The sequence below is a fragment of the Bombina bombina genome, chromosome 6 (assembly GCF_027579735.1).
Source record: "Bombina bombina isolate aBomBom1 chromosome 6, aBomBom1.pri, whole genome shotgun sequence".
NCBI lineage: Eukaryota > Metazoa > Chordata > Amphibia > Anura > Bombinatoridae > Bombina > Bombina bombina.
In genome coordinates, this window is record NC_069504.1 from 534,264,528 (window position 1) to 534,277,224 (window position 12,697).

A 12,697-nucleotide genomic window follows, 5' to 3' on the forward strand; every position below is an offset into this window, starting at 1 on the left:
ACGATGACCCATAATGTATGCTGGCTTTTAAGTTCAGATTATATTAAATCTATTTTAAAGTCAAATCACAGTCTAAATATATTTTCCATATAAACATAAAGTGACATTAAAAAGTCAAAATGATGATAACAGACCATGCAACTTCAACCAACTTTCCAATTTACTTCTGTTATAAAATGTGCTCTGTTCTTTTGGTTATTAGTGGAGCTACTCAAGAGAGGGCCCTGAAGCAATTTTTTTGGGGGCCCCCCAAAGGTAACTAGGTAGCAAGCAATAGTAATAATATACACCCTGCTCTATATAAGCTCTAGGCCACTGCACCTGCTGTACCAGTGGTAGTTCCGCCCCTGCTCTTGGTATCCTTTGTTGAAGAGTAAACCTAGGTAGGCGATACAAGGTTAGGAGCGTGCACATATTTTTAGCATTGTATGACAGTACTGTTTACAACAGTGTATAAAAAATGTTGCAAACACTGCTGCCAGATGGCTAAAGACAAGTGCACACTCCCTAACTCACCTAGGATCACTATTTAACAAAAGATACAAGGAGAACTAAGAAAAAATGATAAAATAAGTAAATTGAAAACTCTCTTAATATTTTATGCTTTATCTAATCCATTTCCATTTAATTTTGAGTTTACTCTCATATCTTAGTGGGAACACAATTTTTTAAACCAATCTGAACAGTTACCATGCCTAGCATTTATTTTCTAAATTCTCAGCTCTCACTATACGGTGCTTGATTGTGCCAATATAATTTATACATAGCATTGCCTGCATGATATTTGTAATGCATTTATTCTATCTATACCAAGCAATTATCAGAGACCTTCTATATAGAAGTCACTGAGCATAATCAGATTGCCTGAGCTCACACAGAGTAAACTTGTAACACTGGTCTTTTGGTAGTCCTTGAGTACTAGAGTATGACATTCGTGTCATATATCCTATATCTGCAATATAATTTAAACACAACAAAGTCTTTATTTTATAAAATCTTGTATATCTTTCCAGTGCCAGTACAATATGTTTAATATGTGCATTTTTATACTTTTTAGCTTCATCACTCACAACACTGCCAAAGGGTTTTTGATACTTATAACCGTAACGCAATATTTAGAGTGCTTGTCAAGCACAAACTGCAGTAGCCCATTGCATTACATAATGCATTCATTACAGAACATTTTTAGGAAGGATGTTTAACTAAAAAAAAGAGTATTTACCGAAAGGCTAGAATTTATGAATGAGTAGCAGTCTTTGCTGATTTTTGATGTTTTTCCCAGATTGTAGACAAAATTAACTTTAATAAAACTCCCATGATGTATTCTTAATATCTTTATACAAATGAATTAATCCAATATGCTGTTTTTGGACCCTAAAAATATGTCTGATCTTTAAATGTGAATACCTTTTTATATGGAAAGAACTATGATGTTATATCAACTTCTATCAAGAATATGGAAGGAATGTTCTTTAATCCCTTGTTTTTTATATAATATAATATTGTTTCATTGAAAGAAATGTCTTTAGTCCGTTATATCTAAAATAAATAAAAAACAAAACTCTAATGTTTCATTAGTAGTTATTTCAGTGGTTTAGATGCTGTTCCCTAAAGAGCTAGATTACAAGTAGAGTTCAATCTAATAACACAGGGTGCATAATCTTGTGCTCGGTCTCACGCTAAGAATAACGCACAATCTAGTATTACAAGTAGATGGTTAAAAAATGTAACCAGAGCATCTTAACTCAGCTTTACTTATTTTTAGCACACCCTATACTTTAAATGGATAGTGCAAGGATCGATATTAGCATGATCATCATGCTCATAGTACAAGTGTTGTGCTCCGGTGCAATATCAAATATTGTCTGCTGTAAAATTTAGCGCTTTGAGACCTGAATAAACCATGATTATTATATAACAAAGAACTACATAAAGAACTTGAGCGATATCCAACATGATTTTTATTGCACATCCTAATAGAAGTCTAATATGTGAGAGATATAGTTCATCAGCGATACCCGACATGCAAATGTTAGCAGGCCATAAATTATCACTCGAATGATAAAAAATTACTTTAAGACTTGTAATATGAACACAAAAATAGAAGCTTTATGCAATGTTTATGCACAATAGCGCCAATGTTTTTGTGCTCCGCTTGTAATCTAGCCCAAAATGTTACTTGTGCATAATTACAAAACATTGAAATGTACACTTATTTAATTCCCTAGTTTATCTGTAATTTAACTATGAAATGTATAATGTTTCAACATTAAGTGGAATGCAGACACCTATCACTCCTACAAGCTGTGCAGTGACTGATTAATATGTGTAGGAGCATGTTTTATATGCCCCTAATTGGGGAAAACAAAGAAGATAAGATAAAACACTTTGATGGGGACTTGTGATGGGCCAGTAAACAATGCAAAATAATAGCTCTGAATGCTTGTAAATAATTTATCTTGCATGCAAATTGTTTGAAATGCAGTGAATTATTCTGATGCATAAATACATATTTGTCTTTTGTGTTCCATTAAGTACTTAATATTTCTTATTATGATCACATGTGGCACATTATAATAACCATGCAAATATCCTGGTATGTTAGATTTAGTGATTAAAAAATAATAAGACGTCACTGAAGTTCTTAAAACATATAGATCAGAATACTTTCTCAGACTATTTTTTCTGAAGCAATTCGAATTGCAAAGCTTGAAGATTAAGACAAACTCTCTGCTTCCTTATTGGTTTCTAGATATTAACGAGTGTGAAAAGAATCCCTGTCTCCATGCCGATTGCGTTAACACACAAGGTTCTTACATTTGCCAATGCTATGCCGGATTCCAGAGTACATCGACTCGGACAGAGTGCAGAGGTATATAACTTTGTAAATAATTTCAGTCTTTATCTAAGAAAAAAATCAGTAAGTTAAATCTTGAGGTTTGGTGTAACTACAGATATATCCTAACATATGTCTCTTGGAAATAAGAGCATATCAGGATTTAATGTATAATAATTCTATGATTGATAGTTTGATAAAAAGGGTCTTGTTTCAGGGAACTTTTATAATGTGGTGTAGTAGCAATACAAATTGTAAGATTAGTGAAGTGCTGGGTGACAAGAATAATTCAACCTCATATCTCATGGCATTTAATAGAGTCAGTCACAAAGTCAAGGTGGAATCAAAGTTATGAATGTTCTTGCTTCTTGAATTTTGCCACCTGTTTTAAATTGGTAAACCAGTATGGTCTCAGGATGCTTCATGAAAAAGAGGGGTGAGGCCTGCAGATAAAAATGCATCCCAGTTAACATTACTCTTAAAAGAATAATGCCTGATATCTGATATGTGCATCATTATTAAAAAAAAAAAAAAAAACAGCAGTCACAGTTCTTAGAAATCACAAATGTTACTAAATTAAAAAAGACAAACTACTTGGAAGCATTAACTAATCTTGAGTTTGACTAACCCGCAATAACTAATCTTGAGTTTGACTAACCCGCAATAACTAATCTTGAGTTTGACTAACCCGCAATAAGTAATTTTGAGTTTGACTAACCCGCAATAACTAATCTTGAGTTTGACTAACCCGCAATAACTAATCTTGAGTTTGACTAACCCGCAATAAGTAATTTTGAGTTTGACTAACCCGCAATAACTAATCTTGAGTTTGACTAACCCGCAATAACTAATCTTGAGTTTGACTAACCCGCAATAAGTAATTTTGAGTTTGACTAACCCGCAATAACTAATCTTGAGTTTGACTAACCCGCAATAACTAATCTTGAGTTTGACTAACCCGCAATAACTTATCTTGAGTTTGGATTGATGTAACACTTTCTGTCATGAGAAAGTAGATACAGAATCCAGTTGATAATAAATATGTGTGATAACATGAAATGTCATAGGAGGGTTAATTAATAGATTTAAACACAAAGGAAATAAATAAATATGTAATTAAATTCTTCCTTGTTCTGACTGGATGGAAGAAAACACATCCAGTCAGAAAAAGTAGAGAATTTTGCAGCACTATACAAATAACTAATAATAATAATTGCATGAAAGAAACGTACAACCATAGATATTGACAGTAAAAGGTTCACCGCATCTGTATCCAAGTATAAGCTTAGTTCATTCTTATTTATATCCCAGACATTCTTGAATTACTTTACAGTCTTTGATGCTCATGAGCAAAAATGTTCTATCATGGAGAGAAATCACACAAATTCTTTAGCATTATAGTGTAATATATGTGTCTCGCCTTCAAATCCACAACCCTGCATAGTAAGATAAACCGATCTCAAGCTAAAATTTGCCTTTCTAAAATCATTTGAGGCATCTCACACTACCAATGAGATTTCTTTAGAGAATCAGTCATTTGTTCTGAATCAAAAATATAATTATTCTAACTGAATGTGGGTTGTTTTGTGTTTTTTAATGTACTCGGAATTGAAACTGTCATGATTGACTTAAAGGGATAGCATGATTCAGATAGAGCATGTCATTTTAAGTCAATTTTAAATTCACTTCTATTTTTAAATGTGCTTTGTTCTCTTGGTATTCCTTCTTGAAAAAGAATACGCACATATCCTACACTAGTGGGAGCTAGCTGCTGATTTGTGCCTGCACACATTTGTCTCTTGTGATTGACTAACTAGATGTGTTCAGCTAGCTGCCAGTAGTGCAATGCTGTTCCTTCAGCAAAGGATAACAAGCAAATAAAGCAAATTTGCTAATAGAAGTAAATTGGAAAGTTGTTTAAAATTGCATGCTATATCGGAATCATGAGAGAACATTTTGGGGTTTCCTGTCCCTTTAATGAAAATGCATCTCACCTCCTATGCCATATTTTCTAAATAAGGGGCATACACATACAAGGGCCACATTGAACAGGAAGTGATGGATTTTAATCCCTTGTGAAGTTATAATGGTGGTACTTGGCACAGCTTAAAGACCTCTTTACAAAGTGAATACAAAATAAACAGTGTTTTCTCAACATGGTTTATACTATAATCACTTCCACTGGGTGGTATGGAGTATAGTTTTAGCAGCACGTATTTCTAATTCATGTTCCAAGTTCTTTATGGCAACATGAATTGGTGAGTTTATTCCTTTTATCTGTCTCACAGGTTTAAGGGCATATAAGGAGAGTGGCATAAGGTTTCTGTATGATGGGGTAGGTGTACTATGCTTAAAAAACAACCCACAAGGAACCCTGACAGTGGCAGTCTAGCGAAGTTTGGGCAAGACCATGTAGGGAACCACAGTTTCTACATGAAAAGGGCTTTAGTGATTACATTTAGGTCCAGTTTATCTAAAAGTCACCAAAATGTCAGTTCTCACTGGTCTGTATTGTTAGTGAGAATTGTGTTAATGATGATAAAGTAATTACAGAAACATTATGTTTAATAAAATATTTTAGTCTTTATGAATCTGTTTTTACTTCTAAATAATACATTTTTAATTTTAAATAAAACTATTTAATATAGTTTAAGCTTCAAGTAGAATTCTTTAACACATTAACACTTAAATATTTAAGGCTCTGTGCATCCAGAATTAGATTCTATGCAGAAACATACTCCAAAACTGACTGTTATGATTTTTTTCACTTAGATATTGATGAGTGCTTACAAAATGGCAGGATCTGTAACAATGGGAGATGTGTGAACACAGATGGAAGTTTTCACTGTGTGTGTAATGCTGGCTTCCAAGTTGCACCCGATGGGAAAAACTGTCAAGGTAATTATTCTCAGTGTATTCAGCTGTTTGGATTAAAGTTGGTCTCCCATGTCCTTTTTTAAATTGTTACATGTCTCTTTGTTGAAACTTATGTAAAGTTAGAATAATGACTTCTTTACTCTGTTCAGTCCCAGAAATGTCCTAATCTCTTATGTTGTGAATTAAACCATTTCTACACAGCTGGTCCTTCCATTAGTTTGAATTAAACTGTAAATAGGAGGATCCAAAATTGTAAAACAGAGAAAGTTCTACCATACACAGCAAATATGGGCAAAATTACAAATGGAAGCTAATTCAACTCACCCACTCGAGCATTAACTCCGATAGAAGTAAGGTTTTTGCATGCGTCGGGTAACGTTCATATTACAAGTTGAAAAATCTGAGCTTAGAATTCCGCATGGACAATAAAGTATTCCCCCATGGAAATTAATGTAGCAAAAAAGCAGGGGAATAAAACCTTACACCTTACTCGTGCACAACCACGATTACATATTCTCAAGTGAGACATGAAAATATGAATATTCCACATTCCAATGTTCTTCACATAGCAGAATATGTTTTATTTATTCATAAATTCATATTTATATATATATATATCTGATATGTTTTGCACAATATATATTTATGATAAAACAAATGTGAAACAGAGGTAAATAAAAATTCAATAAGAATGGAAGGATATGACCGTACCTGAAAGAACTTTCTGATGACTTGAATCTTCAATGGGTCCTTAAAATGAGAAAAGAGAGGAAACACAAAATAGTGTAACACTGTACACCCACTGGGCGAGATATAATGATGGGACGATTGATTACTCACATTTGTTGGAGCTCATACAAGCTCTATATGATGCACACACCTACTTTATACTGGTAGGCAAACAGTATCCCACAGCGTGATCGGGTAAGAAATATTTATTAAAATGTTAAAATACGTCACAAATGCTCAGTAAACAATAGTATAAAGGGATCCCGAAGGAAAACAGTCAATACATACTGCCCAGAGTAAACCAGATGGATGCTGTTGGTAGTTTAGTTTAGATTAGGGGGTGTTTTTATTTTCATAAGGATTATGTCTATTTTTTATTTTTTTATTTATTTTTTTATCTTTAGATTTTTTTTTGCAATTTAATATTAGTTTTTATTATTTTAAGTGTAACTTAGTATTGAAGTTAATTTAGGGGTGTTAGGTTAAGGGATCTTAGTAATTAAATTAGTTATTTGCGTTGTGGGGGGTTGGCGGTTTAGGAGTTAATAGGTTAATTAGGTTTATTGTGATGTGGGGGTTTGGCTGTTTAGGAGTTAATAGGTTAATTAGGTTTATTGCAATGTGGGGGTATGTCTGTTTAGGGGTTAATAGTTAAATAGGTTTATTGTGATGTGGGGGTTTGTCGGTTCAGGGGTTAATAGGTTAATTAGGTTTATTGCGATGTGGGGGTTTGTCGGTTTAGGAGTTAATATTTTAATTATGTTATTTGTGGATTAGGGGTTAATTACTTTATTATTTTGGGATGTTGACGGTTGCTTTATGGCACACAGCCACAGCCATATTACATATGAAAATGTTAAATACAATAGTTTAGTACTGACAAAACAAAAAGCTCAAACACTTTTCCAGATTGTGCAAACCAAAATCAACTACCATCATAATATGTCCCCCTTATATGTGTTTATAGTAGAAGGCCAATAGCCCCATTCTCTTTCATACAATATACTTCCAACTGAAGCCTATAACCTTCTCAACAACTGCATGTGATACAAAAACCTCAAGTAATAAATATCAACAATATACACACTACACACAAACACTTGACAGCCCAGTATTATTATTGCTACACATATGTAAATTGTGTATGGCCTTAGATGTATCCCTTCAGATCTTAGTAAAATACATTATTATACATACAACTACATACACAGCATATGTCTTACCTGACAACAGCATACAATCAGCTAGATTACGAGTTTTGAGCGCTATAGGGAAATTAACAACTGCAACATTTTCGACGTTATTTCACCTCCCTATGGCGCTGCTATTACAGGTTTACAAAAAGCAGGCTTGTGCAGGTGAAATGGTTGCATTGAGCTCCATACCGCACCGAATTCAAGCGCTGCTTTGACGTGCTCGTGCACGATTTCCCCATAGACATCAATGGGGAGAAGCGGCAAAAAAAAGCCTAACACCTGCGGTCGCGGAAACAAAAGCTCTGTAACGCAGCCCCATTGATGTCTATGGGGAAAGAAAAAGTTATGTTTAAACCTAATACCCTAACATAAAAACCACGTCTAAACACCCCTAATCTGCCGCCCCCGATATCGCTGTAACCTACATAATGTTATTAACCCATAATCTGCCACCCTTAATATCGCCGCCTGAATACAAATATTAACCCTTAATCTGCCGCCCTTAACATCGCCGCCACCTAAATAGAAATCTTTCAGCCAATAGGAATGTAAGGGACGCCATCTTGGATGACGTCACTTAAAGGGAAACTTCATTTTACAGCGACCATCGTAAGAAAAGGATGCTCCGCGCCGGATGTCTTGAAGATGGACCCGCTTGGCAGTTTAGTGTAGGCTAGGGGTTTTTTTTATTTTGGGGGGGGCTTTTTTATTTTGATAGGGCTATTATATTAGGAGTAATTCGTTTTCATTTTTGATAATGCGGTTTTTTATTTTTTGTAATTTAGTGTTTATTTTTTTTGTAATTTAGAAAATTGTATTTTAATAATTTAATTTACGTATTTTATTTTATTCTAATGTTAGTTTTTAGTGTAAGGCAGGTTAGGTTTTATTTTACAGGTAACTGTATTTATTTTAGCGAGGTAGTTATTAAATAGTTAATAACTATTTACTTACTAGTCTACCTAGTTAAAATAAATACAAACTTACCTGTGAAATAAAAATAAAACCTAAGCTAGCTACAATATAACTATTAGTTATATTGTAGCTAGTTTAGGTTTTATTTTACAGGTAAGTATGTATTTAGTTTTAGATAGGAATTATTTAGGTAATAATTGTAAGGTTTATTTAGCTTTATTTTAATTATATTTAAGTTAGGGGGTGTTAGGGTTAGACTTAGGGTTACGTTAAGGTTAGGTTTAGGGGTTAATATATTTATGTAGCGTTAGTGATGTTGGAGGTCAGAGGTTTAGGGGTTAATAATTTATTTAAGTATATTTGGTTGTGGGGGGCTTGCGGTTTAGTGGTTAATAGGTTTATTATAGCGGCGGTGTGGGCAGATAAGGGGTTAATAATCTTTAAATAGTGTTTGCAATGTGGGAGGGCGGCGGTTTAGGGGTTAATAGGTTTATTATAGTGGCAACGATGTCGGAGAGCGGCGGAATAGGGGTACATAATTTTTTTAGTGGCGGCTATGTCCAGAGCGGCAGATTAGGGGTTAATAAACTTATTTTAGTGTTTACGATGCTGGAGGGCCTCGGTTTAGGGGTTAATAGGTAGTTTATGGGTGTTAGTGTACTTTTTAACAGTTTAGTTATGAGTTTTATGCTACAGCTTTGTTACGTAAAACTCATAACTACTGAGTTTAGATGGCGGTACAGATCTTGTCGGTTATAGGGGGTACCACTCACTTTTTGGCCTCCCAGGCAAACTCGTAATACTGGCGCTATGGAAGTCCCACTGAAAAAGGACTTTTTTAAAAGTGCGGTACTGACGTTGCGTGACGGCCAAAAAGGTGTGCGGTACACCTATACCTACAAGACTTGTAATAGCAGCGTTAGGGAAAAAAGCAGCATTATGATGCATAACGATGCTTTTTCACTCATAACGCAAAACTCATAATCTAACTGAATGTCTGCATCCTGAGCCAGCAAATCCACCATTTTGCCTTTCATTTCATCTGGGCTCTAAGTACTACAGTCACTTTATAATTATGCAAGAACTAATGTGAATTAAAGCAGAAGATGTACCCTTTGGTTAAACTGGGCTGTATAGTTGCTGCGAATTGGAGAACATGATGATGCCTAGCAGCTGCTGGGGCTTATGGCCACACATATTATGCTAGGGCAAAAGGAATGCAAAAACTACAATACCCAGTAATACTTGAGAGAGAAGTGCGGGGACCATGTAAATGCAGACATTTGTATGTCCAGTCGGGTGTAAGCATTTAAACCGTACACACAGTTTGAAAGCCAAACTGTCCGGGTCAATCCCACACAGGTGGCAACTCTAATGATATGTATAGAGCCACCTACTCAGCTATCAGGCACCACTGGCTGTGGCAGTACTTGGCATAGTAGTTTTCTGTCTTAATTAAAGGAACATAATACTCATATGCTAAATCACTTGAAAGTGATGCAGCATAACTGTAAAAAGCTGACAAGAAAATATCACATGAGCATGTAAAAAAGATATTTTACCTCAAAATGTCTTCAGCTCACCAGAGTAAGTGCTGTTTAAAGAGTTATACTTCAGCTGCTGTCCAGCTGCAAGTTGAAAAAAAAAAAGCAATAGCCAATCAGCAGTGCTGAGGTAATGCTTTGCCTTTGCTGTGATCTCATGAGAATTCATAGCAAACTCACTTAAACTGAATAGGAAAATAACATGACTGTGCCTGTACTTGACAGATGCACACTCCTTTGCAAGTCCTGGGACAAGCTTCCTGACTGGCTGTTTAAAGTATCTTTACAGTGGGGACACTAAACCCAATTTTTTTCTTTCGTGATTCAGATAGAACATTCAATTTTAAGCAACTTTCTAATTTACTCCTATTATAAAATTTTCTTTATTCTCTTGGTATCTTTATTTGAAATGCAAGAATGTAAGTTTAGATGTCAGCCCATTTTTGGTGAATAACCTGGGTTATTCTTGCTGATTGGTGGATAAATTCATCCACCAATACAAAAGTGCTGTCTAGAGGTCTGAACCAAAAAAGAATCTTAGATGCCTTGAACGAACGAAGAAAAATTGATAATAGGAGTAAATTAGAAAGTTGCTAAAATAGCATGCTCTATCTATCTTAGTGCAGGGAGGCAGCTTCTGCTTCATTTTTTGGTCCCTACGCTTTATTTCTGTTAAAGGGACAGTAAACGTACAGAATAATGTTATTTAATTCTGCACATAGTGCAGAATTATATAAGATTATCTTAGCGGTAACTTCATAAATGAAAACAATTGCCAGTTTTTTTTCTGGTCTAGTAGCGAGAGTGAGCTACATTCAGTCCAATGGCGTGATCAGTAGGGTTTCCACCTCAGCCATGTTTTCCTTGACACTTATGAGTTACACATGCTGCAGGGTGTGCAGGGAGGAACATGTATTGTGTTTCTGGACAGCACTATTCATATTCCTCCCTGCACACCCTGCAGCATGTGTAACTTATAAGTGTTCTCTATTTTAAATAACAGGTGGCAACCATAGTGATCGGGCGTGCTGTGACTAGCCAGCAAGCCTGCAAAGCGCTTTGGAAATCCAAGACCCGCTCAGTAGAGCCTGGAGCGGAGTCCAACTTTACACTAAAAAAAGAAGGCAATGCTTTTATTGTATAAAGTTACCTCTAAGATATTGTTATATAATTCTGCATAATGTGCAGAATTATATAACATTATTCTGTAAGTTTACTGTCCCTTTAATGTAAACAGAAAACTGCATGGGGCAGGAACAATGCTAGTATTATACAGATCATAACAGGAAATGACAACACAAACAAGTTAACTCTCAATTATAAGAACTTTAGCTGAATCAGCTTTAATAAATATGTATTGCAAAAATGCTAATTAAGTCATTCTTTTTTTAAAAATATTATACTTTATTTTCTGGCTACATTGTCTCTTTACCTAACTGTCAGATGTGATGACAGAAAACATGAGCGGTAGAAGCTGGTAAAGTGGGGCACTATAAAAAGCCAACCAGGGATTATGTAAAATGACAAGATTGATAAATAAGACTAATTGATTGCTGCAATTAATCAACTTTTTTTTTGTGTTTCCTGTATGTCTGCTTCAAGCTTATTAACATTCTTGATAAATATAATTCATTTAGTAACTGTTACTATTAGCCAAAACTAACTGGACTTGTAAGTATTTTCTAATTGACTTAAAGGGATACTAAACCCAATTTTTTTATTTTGTGATTCAGATAGAGCATGCAATTTTAAGCAACTTTTTTTTTTTAAATTCCTTTACCGATTGACAGGATACAAAAAGCAAGAGAGGAAAACAAAAAAACTCAGAATATTATGATCAAACATATAAAAATGAAAATAAGACAGATACTTGTACTCTTTGTTTTTTAAGCCCTACCCCAAAAAGACAAACGACAAAAAAAATAAAAAAATAATACTAATAATAGTAGTTCCCCCTCTCTCTCCTTTTGTCATCCAACCTATTGAACCTGCCATATTCCAAGTAGGACTAAGTCTGTGTTTCTGAATGGGAATTTAATAATGCCTTGTTCTTCATTAGAAAGTGATTTAATGAAAATTTACCATTTTCCAAAAAAAGACCAGACTTGAGGTTCTAAATTGGTATCTGTGTCTCTCTGCTCGATAATACATTGCTTTTTAATAAAACTCATTATTTCTGTAAATTTTGTTATTGCCTTATCTTTCCATTTATGGAAGATGAGGCTTCTTATGCACACAATAAATGAGTTAATTAGCTTATTATTAGGCAAATCTATATTATAGGTAGAGAGAAGGAATATATTATACTTGGAAAAAGTAAAAGGGGATATTTTTAAGACTGTATTAATCCAGTATTCTACCTTTAGCCAGAGTTGTTTTATTTTAGGGCATTCCCACAGCATATGCAATAGGTCAGCTCCTAGTAATTGACATTTAGGGCATTTGTTAAAATCTAGGTTGAACCACGTATGTCCCTTATACAGCGTGTAATAAGTCATGTATAAGAGTTTAAGATGTGATTCTCTCCAAGAAGCTGATAATGTAGTTTCACGCACTCTATTAATAGAATGCTTTATATCATGAATATGAGAGTTTACAAG

The 12,697-nt window shown here is 34.5% G+C and overlaps 1 protein-coding gene across 1 annotated transcript in view; it reads left to right on the top strand.

Moving 5' to 3' along the window:
- FBN1 (fibrillin 1) overlaps positions 1-12,697 on the top strand; it is a 244,697-nt gene that overhangs the window by 112,592 nt on the left and 119,408 nt on the right. The window contains 2 exon segments of the mRNA XM_053717459.1: positions 2,753-2,872; positions 5,609-5,734. Coding sequence (XP_053573434.1) covers positions 2,753-2,872; positions 5,609-5,734 — 246 coding nt within the window.